Genomic DNA, 15,048 nt, shown 5'->3' on the forward strand with positions numbered 1-15,048 from the left:
CTGGGTGGCTCATTCAGTTGAACGTCCAGCTCTTGATTTGGGGTGGGGTCATGATTCCAGGGTAGTGAGATTGAGCCTCAAGTTAGGTAGGCTCTGTGCTGAGCAGAGAGCCTGCTCGAGACTCTCTCTCTCTCCCTCTGCCCCTCTCCCATGCTCACACGCTCTCTCTCTGTTGCAAATAAATAAATTGAAAAAAACCCCCAAAACCTCAGTGTAGCTTCCTTGTTGGTGAACTCATTTGCGTACAAAGAGGGTGATGTATTCTGATTCCACAGGGAGAAGGCACAGAAGTGCTGTGTTTGGGGCCCTCTCAGACCTTACTTTATGTGCTTCTTCATGGAAAATCCCAATTTTATTTTTTTATAATAAAACTGTAATAGTAAATATGGCACTTTCCTGAGTTCCATGAGTTGTTCTAACATATTATCAAATCTGGGAAACCCTCCAGATTTGTACCGAGTTTGTCAGAACTGTAGATGGTATGGGAACCTCTGAACTTGTGTCTGGAATTTAAAGTGAGGGCAGTCTTGTTGGGGACAGTGCCTTAACCAGTGGTCTGATATTAACTCTGGATGGTTAGCAGCAGAACGGTATTGCAATATACATAAGAGTATTGCCTGTATAGTCTGGAATGTTCTGCTTTTTTAGCAGCTAAAGTTCTGGCAAAAAGTAGGCTTACACCAACTAAAGAAATTTTTTTTTCTAAATGTTTTATTTCTGAGAGAGAGAGACTGCGTGAGCAGGGGAGTCTCAGAGAGAGAGTGAGACACAGAATCTGAAGCAGGCTCCAGGCTCTGAGCTGTCAGCACAGAGCCCGACGCGGGGCTTGAACCCACACACCGTGAGATCATGACCTGAGCCGAAATTGGATGCTTAACCGACTGAGCCACCCAGGCGCCCCAGATACGAGGTCTTTTTAAAGGTACTGGTAGAGACTAGAATGTAGCCTCTTAGCTCCTGGAAATGTACAGCGATATACAGTATTTAACACACAGTTGTATCTTTTGGCTGTGGGGGGCGTGGGCGCATGACATTTCAACCCAGCATTTAAGGCCCCCTGTCTGCTGGCTTCTCCTCAGAGGAAGAAGCAGATGAGCGAACGGATGAATGGCATCAGAAGAGACACGATGTGTCATGTCAGCCATGACAAGAGCTGGGCAGGCGCAGGGCTGGGAGAGCTGGCTCTGTGCCCCACCTAAGTCTGCCTGCGTCGCCTGACAGCGCCCCGGGGCTGGGGAGCCGGCCCAGGGAGACGCAGTCACTCAGCAGACGCGCACTGGGGGCCTTGCTGTGCAGGACACCCGGCCGGGCGGGGGAGACAGGGGGCTCTCGGCCACACAGGTGGTGGGACGTAGGCCGACCCGAGGAAGCCTCTCCAGGTGGGCAGGTCCTCAACCAGGAGCCGCTAGTCACCTGCCCAGCGAGGGGTTGGGTGGGAGACACACCATGGCAAGTACCTGGTGCTCTTCCTGGGGTTGGGCCCTCTGAGATGGCTGTTCTCGAAGGTCAGTTCCAGTAGCAAAGACTAGTAGATGTTAAGTCGCCGGAGGGGCAGGAAAGGCTGTGTGTGTGTGTGTGTGTGTGTGTGTGTGTGTGTGTGTGTGTGTGTGTGTCACTCAGCCAGTCCTGAACTCTGAACTAGGGCTGCCTGGGGCCAAAAGAGGGAAAATTTTCCACAGGGGAGGCAGATGGAGAGGCAAAAAAAAAAAAAAAAAAGTATACACGTATGCTGCATTGTTACAGAAAGATTTAAGGCACCACACGCACACACGCGCGCGCACACATGCGCACACACACACACTTGCAGGCTGGAGGGGACAGGGTGTCCTGGGGGAAGAGCTTCAAAGCCCAAGGTCGGGGTGGGGAGGTCAACTGAGAAGGATCCTGTCAGCCAGGGTTTGATTAGATCTGATCCCTAAGGGAAACAGGAGTCACAGAAATGACATTCCATGACGACGTGGTAGAAACCTCATTCTGGGGTGGTGGATGGTGGGTTGTTAGGGGAGAACCGTTAAGGGAGAAGAGATGGCTCAGGAGGGCAGAGGGGAAGGGCCGGGGCTGGGAGAGGGACGGCTGGCTTGGGTGTTTGGGGGTGTGAACGCCATTCCCTGAAGCAGGGGGCTCGGGACGGTGGTGCTTGGGCCAAGACTCAGGGTGCTGCACGGATGCACCTCGCGCTTGGGGCAAGTGTGCACTGGACTGGGATTTGGGTGTCGGCGTGTGTAACGGAGACCCCAGCACAAGCAGGAAGGGTGGGGACTGGAAACGGGGCATTTTAGGAGGAAGCAGGGTGACTTGGGGACCAAGCCCACAAGGCCGTGGGGTGTGGGGGTGGGGGAGTGACCAGGAGGTGGTCAGCAGGGGCAATCTCGAGAGACGCTGAGCGTCCCCTGGCGCTGGAAACTGCAAGGTCACCGGTGGCCGTGGCAGCAGTAACCTAAAGTCACTGCCAGAGAGGGCCTGGGGACGGGGAAGGCCTCTGGAAAGAAAGTAACAGGAGGGGAGGTTGAAGGTGGAACATAGGAGGTGTTAAAGGATGGCTCTGAGTTTGGACAGTGACAGGAGGAGAGGGATCCAGAATCCATGGAGGGGGGAGGCTGGGATGGGAGGCTGGGGGGCTGGGGTGCTGANCTGTCTTTTTATTTTCAACCTTTCTTTTCTTGATTAGAAAAACCAGCTAAGTGCTTATCATGAAAAGTTAGGAAAATATATAGACTATATAGAATGTCCTGCCCTCTAATACCTAGACACAACCATTACTAACATTTGATATCTTAAATTCAAATACAGGGGCACCTGGGTAGCTCAGTCGGGGTCAACTTTTGATTTTGGCTCAGGTCATGGTCTCACGGTTTGGGAGACTGAGCTGTGTGTTGCTTGGGATTTTTTCTCTCTCTGCCCCTCCCCCGTGTGTGTGTGTGTGTGTGTGTGTGTTCTCTCTCTCTCTCTCTCTCTCTCAAAATGGATAAAATAAGAAAACAAACAAAAAATTACAAATATACACTTTAAAAAATACAACCTGCGATCACTATAAGTGGCTGACAGGCTGGGCCTACCCTGGTTTATAATTTGCTTTTTCACTTAGCAATATATTGTGAGGCTTTCCCCATGTATTAAATACTCTTCTAAAACATCACTTTCAATACCATTTTGTGTGCACATATAATTTATGTAAACAGCCTCTTCCTTTGGGCATGTAGATTATTTCTCATGAATAATACTGCAATAAATACTTTGTACATATATCTGTCAATATCTGATTACTTCTCAGCATAAGATCTTAGCAGTGGGATTACTGACTCCAAAGTAGTAGTCCCCCAGTGGGTGCAGCCCATATTGTCAGGTGTCCCCAAGATCACTGAGATTCTCGATTTACATTCCTGGCCATACTAGATTATCAGCGCTGACAGGCTGAACGGAGTCACAGAAACTTTGACTAACGATCCCGAGAGTTAACTTCCTGCTGACCACAGGGAGCACCCCGCACCCACCACCACCGACTGACCCAGTACATCGGGATTATGTACATTGGGACCTTGGGATCATGACCTTGAGATGAAATCAAGAGTCGGATGCTCAACTGACTGAGTCACCCAGGCGCCCCAAAGATCATCTTAAAAATTTTCAAGATGATCATTTGGTGTCCTCTCTCCCATGTTAGGCAAGATGAAATTTTATTAGTTCCTGTGACCACTTCCATTCAAAAATATATTTTAAGCTAGATTTACTAGTAGTTGACACTTGGCTATGTTCCAGATCCAAAAAGCAAACACAAAACTCTTAGATATAAGTGACATTCTGGGGATGATTAGAGAATGTGTGAAGGTTAACTTGCTTAGGTGTGACCACGTCGTTAAGGACAGGATGCTCTGACTCTTACGGGATGCGTGTTGCAAGACCACAACCTTCTTCCTAACAGTTCAGCAAAACGAGTATGCATGTGCACGTTATACGTTATGTACGCAGGAGGAGACCGAGAGAAAATGTAAAGGTGGCAATACATTAATAGTTGGAAGGTGAGTTAAAAAATACTAAGTTTAAGAGAAAAAGGCCATAGTGTTAGTAATTTAAAATAACCCTGAAATATGAAGCACCTGATGGCTAGTTTTGAGATCAAATGCCACAGGTCGCCAATCCACAGCATGGGCCTGGAAATACTTCTAGGTTGTGTCCCATGCGAGGAGGGTCTGGGTGCTGGGGGCCCCGGCGTGCCAGGATCCACCCACAGAACCTTTCCGCATTTGGCTTGTGGCTGTATCCCCAGGGTCTGTTTGTTCATTACAAATTACTATGGCGTAAAACTGGAAACAGCCAAACTGCTGAGTTTTAGGAGATAACTAAGTAAAACATGTCATGTTTACTTGAACTATTTTATGGCCCATGTTTGTTGAATGAATGCATAAATGCAGGTTTTCTGCCTGCTCTCTATAACCCCCGCGTTTGTACCTGTTTCTCTCCGGCATTCTCTCTAGACAGCCGGGCTGCCTGGCCTGGGGCTCCCCCAGAGCCCGCGGGGGCTAGGCCCCCCGATTCCCAGGGAGATCAGAGAGGCTCTGGGTAACCACACTGAAGTTTTGTTTACATAAATGGGCTAGGCGCAAGGCTCTGAAGAATGAAGAGAGCTGGGCCGCTAAAGGGGCATAGAGTTGCTTTACAAAGTGAGTGTGTTTTTCTAAAAACAAGCTGATTTGGTGTCTTAATCTCTGATGCTGCGCCCGACGGAACAAAAGTCCTGGGGAAACGGTGGAGGCTGAAGCCAAGAAGCTACCAGAGTCCTGTCTGCTCCTTCTGGTCCTTTGCTTTGCAATTACACTGGCCAACACTTGGCTTCTTCCGGGCAAAGACTGGGGATCCTGAAATCCTAGCGCTTCATTTTTGGGAAGAAGAAACCTCGGGGGAAGGAGACAACGTCTTTCCCCTCAAAAATCCCCAAGAGATAAACAATGAAGAGATGAATGCTTTTCAACGTGAATGCTTTATTTTGAATTTTTAAATGCACACATCTGACACTGAAGTTAAATCCCCGCCTCCTTTAGCCCGGACTTACACTGGGTACCCCGTCCTGTGGCCGCCAGGGGTGACGGGCCGGCACAGGGGCTCATCGGAGCTGCGCTGCACACCGGTCAGGCCCTTCCGCCTCGTCTTCCCTGTGTTGGTCATGATCTGGTGGAAGGAAAGGGGAGACGGGCTGGAGAAATCGTCTACCTGCGAGCTGACCTAGAGGTAGGCGTTACTACATGTAATAAACTAATCTATGGGCATAAGAGGCTTAGCAAATAAGTGAAGAAGGATCAGGACACAGATCACTCAGATAAACAAAAATTTGGGGAAAAATTTTTTTTAGGTTTGCATATTACGTCATTTAGCACTATAAATTAAAAAAATATCAGACCATGTTAAAGAGAAGAAAACAATTGAATACAGAAACAATCACATCTCTGGGAAGACTGATTTTTGAAAGTGAGAGGAAAAAAAAGATGGGCGGATTTGAGTCTCATAAAAACTTTCCAGCGGTGCCTGGGTGGCTCAGTCAGTTAAGCGTCTGATTCTTGATCTTGGCTCAGGTCATGATCTCACGGTTTGTGTTGGGCTTTGCGCTCATAGCGGAGCTGCCTGGGATTCTGTCTCTCCCTCTCTCTGCCCCTTCCTGCTTGCACTCTCTCTCTCAAGAATGAATAAATAAACTTAAAAAAAAGTTTAAATGTTTTATTTATTTGTGTGTATATGTGTGAGAGAGACAGCACGAGCAGGGGAGGGGCAGAGAGAGAGGGGGAGACACAGAATCTGAGGCAGGCTCCAGGCTCTGAGCTGTCAGCACAGAGCCAGACACAGGGCTTGAACCCATGAACCGTGAGATCATGACCTGAGCTGAAGTTAGACGCTTAACCGACTGAGCCACCCAGGCGCCCCTCAAAAAATTTTTTTTAATTAAAAAAAGTAACCTTTCCACATACATATTAAAAAGAAGCCAAGTGAATAGGTAAACAACACTTTGGGAAGAAATATTTGCACATATTTAACAGACGAAAGGTTAAGATTTTCATTAGATAAGTATCTCTTATAAACCACTAAGTGAAACAATCGATTATTGATCAAAGAATTCAAATAGCCAAGTCACAAAATAGATCACTAGTAAATAAAGGAAAAAAATGATCAACTTTACAAGTATTTAGAAACTACAACTTCACACAAAAAAGTATCATCTTTCAACTATTAAATGAGTGACAATTAAAGAAGTGACCCCACCCATTGCTGGCAGGAATCAAAAACCTTAGTAGCATGAGTAATGTTCAATTACTTTGGAAAGTAATTTGGTGTTTTTAAAGAGTCGTAAAGATGTTCCCATCCTTGGGTGTAGACCCTAGTGAAAGAACCTCAAATATGGGAAACGTCAAATAAAGAAAGTTGTTTGTTACAAAATTGTTACAGAGTAAAACTGGAATAATTTAGGGATCCTGCAACAGGAGAAGAATTAAGTGAAATATGGCATATTCATTCGAAATAGTAGGTGGCCATTTACAATGATAAAGACTAGGTTATGAAAAATACGCTTTTTGAAAACATTTACTAAAAGATTATAAAACTGTATGTAAATGATGCCTTCCATTGTGCTAAAAACACACAAAAGACTGGAAGGAAATGAACACTAAAATGAATACAGTGGTAGACAGGATAGTAGAACCAAGAGGAATTTTTCTCCTTTTTATTTTCTAAGTGTTCTCTACTGTGATTATATTATGTTAACAAGTAAATTTGTTTAAGAGAGAAATTGCTGTAAAACTGTGAAACGTGAACAAAGTCAGGGCCGTGATGGCGTGGGCTGCCCGCATGATACGGTGCTCCAGTCCTAGGAGACGGGAGCCCCGGGGAGCTGGGGGAATGGGTAGGTGGGCCCTCGCTACACTACTTCCTCAAATTCCTGTGACTCTAGAATTATTTGAAAATAAAAAATAAAAACAACAACAAAGCAGATGCTTTTTTAAACATTGGAATTATACCTTTGATTTCTTGATTTTTGCTGAGAAGTTATTAGTGTCTATCTAGTGTTTGAGGCAGGGAGAAGGAAAAAAGGGCCTCACTGTGCTGTGGGGCCAGCACGAGTGAGTGATGAGGGGTGGGCAGGGTGGGCCGCACCTGGGCTGGTGAAGACGGGGCGGACAGGTGGGAGTGTGAAGGCGAGCAGGACGGGAGGAAAGAGAAGGTGTGAGCGTTTCGCCTCTGGGGAGGAAATGAAACATAATTTAAAAAAATTTTTTTAATGTTTATTTTTGAGAGAGAGAGAGAGAGGGAGAGGGAGCGTGAGCTGGGGAGGGGCAGAGAGAGAGAGAGACAGAATCTGAAGTGGGTTCCAAGCTCTGAGCTGTCAGCACAGAGCCTGACGCGGGGCTCGAACTCAAAAACCGTGAGGTCATGACGTGAGCTGCAGTCGGACACTTAACAGACTGAGCCCCCCCCTCACCCCCCCAAACCTCCCTTTGCATCTCCTGTGAGAGGCTATCTTAACTGCAATCACTTCAGGCTCCTGACTGCTTTTCCTCAGACTTCCCTTGGGGTCACGGTCATGCTGCCCCATCTAGTAGCCGGGGTCAACTTCACAGGCCGCACTACCTATCAGGGGAGCAGGTCCCTCGGGTCCAATTCTCAAAGGCACCCCAGGAACACTCAGGCTTCTCTTTCCCCCTCCATTATTCCACACAGAACGCCTGGGACTTTTCAAAGAAGGCTCAGAAGGTGAAGTGCTCAGCTACTGGAAAAGGGGAGACGGTGAATATGTGCCTTCTAGCCTCTCCCTCCTCCTCCCCTCCACTCCCCTGTCCTTCTGAGCTCACCCTCCCAACTCCTTCCTAGAGGAGAGAGAACCTATGGCTTACATGTGAGGGTGTTTCAGCCTTCGGAAAACCCTGTCAGCCATACCATTTCATTTTTTTTTTTTTTTTTTTTTTAAGATTTTAAAGTCATCTCTGCAGCCAACACGGGGCCTCAGACGCACAGCCCTGAGATCCAGAGCCGCACCCTCTACGGCTGAGCCAGCCAGGTGCCCCAGCCACACAGGCCTAAGAAGCAGCTTGAGGTGGATAGTATCTGTCTTCTCCGGTGGGTCAGGAAATGGAGTCTGGCCTGTGGGCCAGAACTGTCCGGTCTGTTACTCAAACACCTGAGGAAAGGTCCTTGGTGAAGAGGGTTAAGTGTGCAGGACCCAGGGTCTCAGAGCAGCTGCTGTGCAGGGGGGCCCGTTTCCTCCTCACCTGACAACATGCTGTGCATGTGGTAGCCCCCAGGCCCCTCTCTGGGCCCCTCAGTTTCAGTGCCGCCCTTTTGGGCTAGAAAGATCTGAAAAGATGAACTAGTCCAACAACCTTCGGACGATACTGAGTTCTGCAGAAGTGCTCCAGTGGCTGCTGGGAGAGGGAATGGAAAGGGTCCCTGGCAGCCACCTGGTGCGTCCAGAGGACTCAGCCTTCATCTGTGTGACAGATGGAGATTTTATTTGAAAGAAGCTTCTGCTACTAAAAAAATGCAGCTTATTGAGCCATAGTAAAAAAATGCAGCGTATGATTTAGCTGAGTGTAATTTATTCAGTAGTAAAAGATGGTCAACACATGTCGATTGAGGTAAAAAATGTTATTTCCCATTTACCAGTTTTCGAGAATTGGTGAATCACGTAAGTTGTGACATGTTAATAAAGCAGTATGAATTTTTGTGAGAAAATACCAGTTCTCTCTCTCTCTCTCTCATCTGTCTATCCATCCATCAACCCACCCACCCACGTAGGACATGATATGAAGGCTGAAGCAGACACTGCTGGCTGTCCACCCAATATTCATTCTCTCTTGACCAACGGTGCTCTGATTTTATTAGCACACAAATGTTTCCACTTAAAAATCCTTCCCTTTGGGGTTCCTGGGTTACTTCGTAAGTTGAGTGTCCAACTCTGGCTCAGGTCATGATCTCACGGTTTGTGAGCTTGAGCCGCCCCATGTCAGGCTCTGAGCTGTCAGCACAGCTTCAGATTCTGGAGCCTGCTTCAGATTCTGTGTGCCCCTCCCCGGCTCATTCCCTCTCCCTCTCTCTCTCTCTCTCTCTCTCTCTCTCTCTCCCCCGCCCTCAAAAATAAATGAACATTAAAAAAATTTTTTTAATAAAAAAAAGATTCCCTTTTCCAGACTCCCTTGTAGCTAGGGGTCATGTGACCCAGTTCTGACCAGTAAGAATCCAGTGAAAGTCACCAGCTGGAAACTTGGGAAAGAGCACTCTAGAAGGAGTAGATTTGGCTGGTTTGCCTGCTGGGCCTTCTTCTTGACTTTATTGTGGGTTTGAGCCGGGAGCTACCTCTGCCATCTCTTGACTGAGAGGCCGCAAGCGTGTGAATGAAGGGCTCATGTGCTGAGGCAGAACTACCATGGAGTGGATGACACTGAAGCTTCAAGGCCCAGAAGAGGCCCTAGCAATGTGTTTTTGTAACATTTGCAAAAGTCGATATTTTAACTGCAAGCACTTAATGCTGCTGTTTCTTCCTACTCTGACTTCCCTTCTGCTGTTTCTTCCTACTATGACTTCCCTGGTCATACTTCCCTTCGCGTCGGTGGCATGGTGCTGGATGGCCAAAGACGATTTGGGATTTAGCTAAGGGGATGCTGAACCTAGATGACATTTAATTCGGGTTTCGTGGAATAGATTCATATGATTCCCGATCGTGGTGCACAGCCAAACCATCGCTAGCTGTCCTGGGGTAGGAATGGCTTCTAGAAATTCCCTGTGCTGTCAGAGTATTTATGAATAATCAGTGTGCAAGAAAACTTCCAGCTTCTTTGTGGAAGACACCTGAGGAAGGAGCTCTCAAATAAGCGACAATCCTAAAAATGCATACAGCATTACCAAAAACTAAATATGAGGCCAAAAGATTTTCCAGTCTATCAATAATAAGAAACAAAATTTGTTATAGATATGTTACAGAAGGACTAATTTCCTTTTCTCTCTATAGAAAACATTACAGACTCGTTGCCATATATGTAGAGGCAATAAAAGTCATAAAATAAAAATAAACAAAAAACCCTATAAGGTACCCAAGGCAGCTAATTAATAAAAACATTATTTTTCTGTTTGTAGTATATGTCCATTCTTAACATTTGAATTTTACTGTGATTCATTTTCTCATTCTCATTTAAACTGAGTATCTGCTTCCTAACTAACTTTGTATTCCTTTATTTAAAGAAGGTTTCCCAACCCTGTAAGCCAGGGGTCCCGCAAAATCTGGGTCTTCCCTTAGTGCTGACAGGCAGGTTGTAGAAAGACAAGGAAAGAGCCTTGGGGTCAATGTCCTTCAGTATTATCAGCAGGATGGATAAGGCAAGCTTTTCCACTTTTTGCAGCTGGGCCAGTCCTAACTAATAAAGGAAAGAGAAAGTGTAGAGATAAAGGGAAGAATGACAGAAGAAACAGAGGTTATCTCTGGGTGGGTGGAGTTATTATGGTTGTTTAAGTGGTTTATTTGGATTTTACTCATGTAATAAGCATGTATTTCTTTTTTTTTTAAATGTTTTTAATTTTTTCTTTTTAATGTTTTATTTATTTTTGAGAGAGTGCAAGCAGGGGAGGGAAAGAGAGAGGGACAGAGGATCTGAAGCAGGCTCCGCGCTGCGCAGACAGCAGTGAGCCCGGTGGGGAGCTTGAACTTACGCACTGTGAGATCATGACCTGAGCGGAAGTCAGAATCACAACCAACTGAGCCACCCAGGCGCCCCTATTTTTTTTATAGTTAGAAGGAAGAGTACACGGGGCACCTGGCTGGCTCAGTAGCAGTAGCATGTGACTCTGGATCTTGAGGTTGTGGGTTTGGGCCCCATATTTGGTATAGACATTAGTTAAAAATAAATAAATAAAATTGGGGTGCCTGGGTGGCTTAGTCGGTTAAGCGTCCGANGCTGTCTCTCAAAAATAAATAAATGTTAACAAAAAGTTTTTTTTTTTTAACTTAAAAAAAAAGAATACAAGAAACAAACTGAATAAGAAACGGAGTTGGAATATTTGGGGGCTTGGGATTTTCTCCCTCACCTGTTTGGCTGTGTTTTCCCATGCAAGAATATGGACATTCAGTTCTACCTCACCTCCCAATATGTAGAGGGCACTGAGCCTCCAACTATCAGCCAGGCCAGGCAGGAATAACTGAAACGTGACCAGAAAAAACTCCAGAACGGAAACACATTTGGGGAAAAAAAAAAACCCTAAAAGCCAAAATTGCAACCTGAGGCCCTTCCTTCTCTGGTTTTGGTCTTTGCTGAGAGCGCCAGATGCTTCCACAGAGGGTTTGGGAGGGCAGGGGCCTGGAGCCCTGCGCCTCTGAGGGGCTCGGCCCTGCACCCTGGCCAGCTGTGCCTACTGCCCAGGAGGCAAAGTTTCCATGGGCCAGACTCGGGCTTTGGGATCACTGGGGCGGGGTGGGGGGTGGCGGCGGTAGTAAAGATTCAGATTCCCAGGCCTGCCTCCATACACACAGTCTTTGGAGGCAGGGCTCACCGGTCCTTCAAGTGATCTCTGGAAAACTAACTGAGCTTGGGTCTTCATTTGACGGAGGGAAGAAAGGGTGGGAAGGAAGTGATCAGCTTTTACAGCAGGCACCTCTCTCCCACACCCCCACCACCAAATGGGTCCATGCGTAAAACTTAGACCAGACAGAAACTGTGGATATGCCAGAGCTGGTGCTCTCTGAATCGTCAGACACAGCGAGCAACTCACTGGAAAATCGACAGCTTCTTCCAGAAGGTGGCACAGCTTAGTGGGAAAATGTCCTGTACCCTTTCTCAGCCTCAGCTCTCCTGTCGAGAAAATGCTACCCTAGCAGGATTTTCCCCGTAGTTTGTTGGGAGGACCAGATTAAATGGAGTCAGATGAGTGAATCGGTCTGCACAGGGCTTGGCCTGTGACGTGTACTGAGCTAATTTAAGACGTGCCCATGACTATTGTTAAAGGTAACTAATAATAGGTTTAAACTCTGATATAAAAACAAAAAGCTGTGATTCTGTGATACGTATCTACACCCCTTTAACCAAGGCGACAAAGCTATTTAGATCAGGGCATTCTTTTCAGGAAGGATTAAATGACTGTTCAGCATAGTATGGTTGATACAAAAAAAAAAAAAAAAATTCAGAAGTAACCAAGCAAGGAGAAGTTGGCAAATCATCAGTCTTGACCTGCTGACGGTCACGGCCTAAAGAAGAAACGGGGCATGCTGCTTTCTACCAGAATTGCGAGTGAGTGGCGCATTTCACATGACCGCTGCCACGCTCATGCAAGCTTAGGAAGGGACTAGTTCTCTTGTCCCCAACTTTCCGAGCTCTCAGTGGCTGCCAGCCTTGTTTGTGGCCTGTGCAGCACATGGGGCTGTATACTTGCACTTGGGAGGGTCAGGATGGTGGTGGTGGTGGGGTTCTGGAAGGGGTGTGGCTCTGAATACCCAGCAGGGGGTGAGCCCCTGGGTGCCGGCATCCTGGGAGTGGCTTCCTTCCATCCCCCAATATTGGTGGGCTGTCCCTGCTGCACCTCTACCCTCACCCCCAGGCCAGCAGGTTCTAAGTCACTGGTGTGGTGTGTACCAGAACCGATTCCTGGGATTACGGTAAGGAGGCCCGAGGCAGGTCCCAGACTCTGCCTTTAGGCCACATGGAGGGTCTGGGGCTTGGAGCCTGGGCTCGCTCTGTCCTGCAGGGTGGTATCTGCCACCGTACTTGCCACTCCTCGCCTTATCTGCACCCACCAATAGCACAGTTTCGTCCGCTCTGTGTCTTTTTTCGTAAACTTCTCGAAAGTGACAGCAAGGTCTTAAATGCCTCGGCATTCTGCTATGTGTTAGGCAAATGGCCCTAGTTTAATAAAAACGTTTTGAATACAATATTCTAATACAACGTTTCAAAAGGTCAGTATCTTTCAAGTGATCTTGAAAAACCCACAATCTACCTCATACATCAAAGAGGAGGTATGAATCATGATTTGGGGCACAGTCCCTAGTGAAACGTCTTCTATTTTTAGCAGGCTCCCTTGCTGGGCACAGGCAGTTTCGAAGATATGAACTCAGAGCCTTGTGGACTAGAGCCAAAGGCACGGCGGGGGGGGCCGGTTTCAAATCGGGTGACTGAGGGCAGCTTAGCAAGCCTGATGGGTGGAGGCAGCAAAACTGAGAGGGTCCAGTAACCCTGGGGGCTGCCCCACGTTCAGTTTTCTAACAAGACTTTATTTTATTTTTTATTTTATTTTAAATGTTTTATTTATTTCTGAGAGAGAGAGAAAGCGTGAGCAGGGGAGGGTCAGAGAGAGAGGGAGACACAGAATCTGAAACAAGCTCCAGGCTCTGAGCTGTCAGCACAGAGCCTGACGCGGGGCTCGAACCCACGAACCGTGAGATCATGACCTGAGCCAAGTCGGACGCTTAACCGACTGAGCCACCCAGGCGCCCCCCTAACAAGACTTTAAAACTGCTTCCACGACAAGATCCTACGGTGACCTGGTGTGGTGGGTTGAATGGTGGCCCCAAATAGATACGTCCATGTTCTAACCCGACCAACCCATGAATGTGACATTTGGAAGAGCAATCTCTGCAGATATAATTAAGTCAGCGATCTCGAGATGAAGGGAGCGTCCTAGATTATCCTAGATTCATGACAAGTGTCCCTGTAAGACATGAAAGAGAAAAGGGGAGAAGGCCCGGTGGAGGTCGAGGCGGAGTCTGGAGGGGTGCAGCCACCAGCCAAGACGCCCGGGAGCCGGGGGAGCAGGAGTCTCTCCCCCACGGCCTTCAGAGTGGGTGGGGCTGTGTGGACCTCTTGATTTTGGGCTTCTGGCCTCCAGAACTGTGAGAGAATAAACTTCTGGTGTTTTAAGTCATCTGGTTTACGCTAATTTGTCACTCTCGCACTAGGAAGCTAAGACACTTGGTCACTTGGTCTTCACATTTAGGTAACGAATTCTTCCTGTACTTCATTCCTATTACTCATATCTCCACCAAAAGGTAACAAAAACCAAACCTGCAGGGAACTATTCTGCTGGATTCAAATATTTCCTCCTGGTAAAAGGATAGTGCAGATACGCGGAGGAGGTTTCGAGCTGCATGCTGGGGTAAAATGACACCATTTCCAGATGCCATTACCCTGGGTTACTGGGTTACTGGTTGGTCTGAAAGCTCTGCCTCTTTGTGCGCCACTGAGCTGCATGGTTAAGCGGGGAGTCCCAGACGGTCTGTGACTTGGTTTTTGTTGCTGTTGAAAACCTTCACCATTATCAACCCAAGATCACATAAGCACTTCACTGTGGAGAGGCGCTATAAGTTGCTCAGTACTCGTACTTGGTTTTGGTTCACCAAGCTCTGTGAACGTCCTTGCTGACCATCACATGCCTGCGTGGCTGTGTCTGTGGGAAAAGTCCCAACCCTGCCTTTGCGCACACCCTCTGAAGATGGCCCACCCACTGGCCTCTTCTCCTCATCTCCTGTCTATGAAGCAGGAGAGTCTTGCTTTTACTTATCTATCTATGTATCTATCTACCTATCTATCATCTATCTATTTAATGTTTTATTTATTTTTGAGAGAGAGAGAGACAGAGGCAGAGACAGAGTGTGAGCAGGGGAGGGGCAGAGAGAGAAGGAGGCACAGAATCTAAAGCAGTCTCCAAGCTCCAAACTGTCAGCACAGAGGCCAGTGTGGGGCTCGAGCCCACAAACCATGAGATCATGACCTGAGCGGAAGTCAGACCCTTAACTGACTGAGCCACCCAGGCGCCCCAGGAGAGTCTTGCTTTTAAAAATGCACATCCTGTCAGACTGAGCCCAGTCCCTCCCTGCCAAAGCCAGTGCTCTTCCAAAGGGGAACAAAGCCTAGTTAGGGCTCCAGACTTCCACCAACAACCCAACTGCCTCATTTCCAACCCTTCCGGAGCACCTACACTTGACTTAAAGTAAACAGAGCCTCCACAGTCAGTTAGATTCCTTTGATCCTAGAGACATTCTAAGGGCTGTGACGGGCTATAGGCCTTGACCATGATCCAGAGGCAAGGTGGCGGGGG

The 15,048-nt window shown here is 47.4% G+C and overlaps 1 protein-coding gene across 7 annotated transcripts in view; it reads right to left on the reverse strand.

The window, feature by feature from the left end:
- The window catches only part of ARMC9 (armadillo repeat containing 9), a 146,921-nt gene that overhangs the window by 17,898 nt on the left and 113,975 nt on the right, over positions 1–15,048 (reverse strand). For all 7 annotated transcript variants that reach the window (XM_077758062.1, XM_077758054.1, XM_077758033.1 and 4 more), the window contains one exon: positions 5,048–5,163. In XM_077758062.1, coding sequence (XP_077614188.1) covers positions 5,048–5,163 — 116 coding nt within the window. The remainder of the gene's footprint in view (positions 1–5,047; positions 5,164–15,048) is intronic.

This window comes from Crocuta crocuta, unplaced genomic scaffold (assembly GCF_008692635.1).
Source record: "Crocuta crocuta isolate KB4526 unplaced genomic scaffold, BGI_CrCroc_1.0 scaffold290, whole genome shotgun sequence".
Taxonomy (NCBI): domain Eukaryota; kingdom Metazoa; phylum Chordata; class Mammalia; order Carnivora; family Hyaenidae; genus Crocuta; species Crocuta crocuta.